General features: G+C 32.2%; 1 protein-coding gene across 1 annotated transcript; it reads right to left on the bottom strand.

Annotated features, from left to right (window-relative positions):
- Positions 1-507: 507 nt before the first annotated feature.
- On the bottom strand, positions 508-1901 carry LOC112794317 (wall-associated receptor kinase-like 20). The gene is made up of 2 exons (XM_025836383.3): positions 1463-1901; positions 508-1331 (listed from the first exon to the last, which is right to left on the bottom strand). Exons 1-2 carry the CDS (start codon positions 1861-1863, stop codon positions 677-679), a joined length of 1056 nt encoding a protein of 351 aa, XP_025692168.1. The 5' UTR covers positions 1864-1901; the 3' UTR covers positions 508-676.
- Between the last annotated feature and the right edge of the window lie 410 nt (positions 1902-2311).

Genomic DNA, 2311 nt, shown 5'->3' on the forward strand with positions numbered 1-2311 from the left:
TTTCCTTCTTCATCTTTTCTTTAATTTCCTATTACTTTAATTTCTGCAAGTTAATTTTGCTTTTAGTACCTTTTTTCGTTTATCTTTTTAATTTCGTCTTTTTAATTTCTGTTGACGCTATAATTGAGATGCTCACATTTTTTGTTAAAAATAAAAAAATAAATAAAATAGAAGAATAATATGAAAAAAAAATTTCTTTAAAAGAAAAGGTGAGCATTCAAAAGAAAGATTGCAAAATACTTCAATTTTTCTTTGTTGTAAATAGTAATTACCAAATGTTTCTTCATGTAATAGAGAACAAGTATGATAGGTGAACTCTAAAATTAGTTAAAAAATCAACTATTAGTATAAAATATATGTATGTTAAAATATAAATATATATTAAAAATAAATTAAATAATATATAAATATACAAATATATTGATAGTTATTTTTAGTAGTTGATTTTAGTATATATATATATATATATTATTTTTAAATAGAGAAATAGTTAACTAGTAGGAACAATGATAAGAAGCCTCAACCAAATGAGGCACAATGAGTTTTTCAATATTTTTTTTAGTGAAATTCATACTGGATTTGTTTAGCAATTTGTTTTTAGCATTAGCTAAAATTGACTGGCTGTTATTTAGCATTACTCTTTTACTTTTTCTTTCACAACTAAACCTTTAATTAATTAATACCCCATAGCCTTAGCATCAGCAAAAATACCAATAATGCACTCAATCTCGTTAGCAACATCTTTCATTGAGGGCCTATTGTCCCTTCTATCATCCAAGCACCCAACAGCAAGAGACCCAAAAGCCCTCATACTCTCCAACTCCAACTTACTAGCTCCAATTTTCAGCATTGGATCAACCACTTTATCCATTAACATCCCTTCCTTCAAGGCCTTCTTCACCATAACAACCAAATTCACATCCCCCTCTTCTCTATTGAAATCAATAGCCTTCTTAGAACACAGTAGCTCTAACAGAACAACACCGAAGCTATACACATCACTTTTCTCTGTGAGCTGAAAGTTCACGTAGTAGTCTGGGTCAAGGTAGCCCAGTGTCCCTTGAGCGCAGGTTGTCACGTGGGTCGCTTCGCTGGCCGCTAACCTCGAAAGCCCGAAATCTGAGACCTTTGCGTCGAGTTTTTCGTCCAAGAGAATGTTGCTTGACTTGATATCTCTATGGTAGATTTTGGGTATGGCTGCATCGTGAAGATACGCAAGTCCTTCAGCTGTTTGGTGTGCGATTCTTAGCCTTGAATGCCACCCAAGACGGATCCATTTGCTGGAGTTCCTGTTGTGAAGGTGGTCAAAGAGGGTGCCATTGGAGACATACCTATAATATAAGTATTGAATATGATTCTTAAATCTAATAATTAAAGAAAATGTTAATCGAAAATTTATGGAGTTTAAAGAAAATAAAATGAAAAAGAAGTATTTTAGCATGACAGATTGAGAGGGACGTACTCATATATAAGAAGAGGCTCATTTGGAAGCTCAACACAACAACCCAAAAGCCTCACTAAGCTTCTATGGTTGACCTGGCAAAGGATCTTAACCTCATTGAGGATTTGATCAATGCCTCTTATGTTGCCATGCTTTGCTCTCTTGATGGCTGTGACGGTTCCGTCGTTCAGAACACCTTTGAATACCTCGCCGAAGCCGCCGGCGCCGAGGAGGTTGGATTTCGAGAAGTTGTTGGTTGCTTTTGTGATTTCCTTTATGGTGAAAACTTTTGCAGATCTACCATTGTTGTCTGAGTTGAGTACGAAGTGTGCCTTGCTTGTTATTCTTTTTTGGATCTCTCTTTTGATCCTTTTCCTCTGAAAGTAATAGCCCATTACAGTGAACAAAGCTCCTGCTACCATGATAGTCCCAGCCAATATCAACCCTGAGAATATATTTTAGAAAGTTAATTTCTTTTCCTATATGAATCGATCTTATGATATTAAGATATTTTCAAAATTACAAAATAATAATAATTAATAATAATAATAAATAATAAATAATAACTTAACTAAAACATAGGAGAGATAATCTGATGTAATTAATAAGCAGAAATGTTAGGACTTAGGAGTAATATTCTCCCTTTAGGAAACGTTTATGGTGTAGATCCATAAATTATTTACATGTGCGGACAGAAGTAACCTGTTATAATTTTCTTAGTAATATCACTACAAACAATATAGATTATTTTTTAGGGTTATAATAAAGAAAATTAAAATTTGTAAAAAAAATAAAATTTGACACTATTTTAACTATGAAAATATGTTAATAAAAATTTTGTCAAAAATAGTATTTTTAACATATAAGCGA

Source organism: Arachis hypogaea, chromosome 4 (assembly GCF_003086295.3).
Source record: "Arachis hypogaea cultivar Tifrunner chromosome 4, arahy.Tifrunner.gnm2.J5K5, whole genome shotgun sequence".
In the NCBI taxonomy this organism is placed as follows: domain Eukaryota; kingdom Viridiplantae; phylum Streptophyta; class Magnoliopsida; order Fabales; family Fabaceae; genus Arachis; species Arachis hypogaea.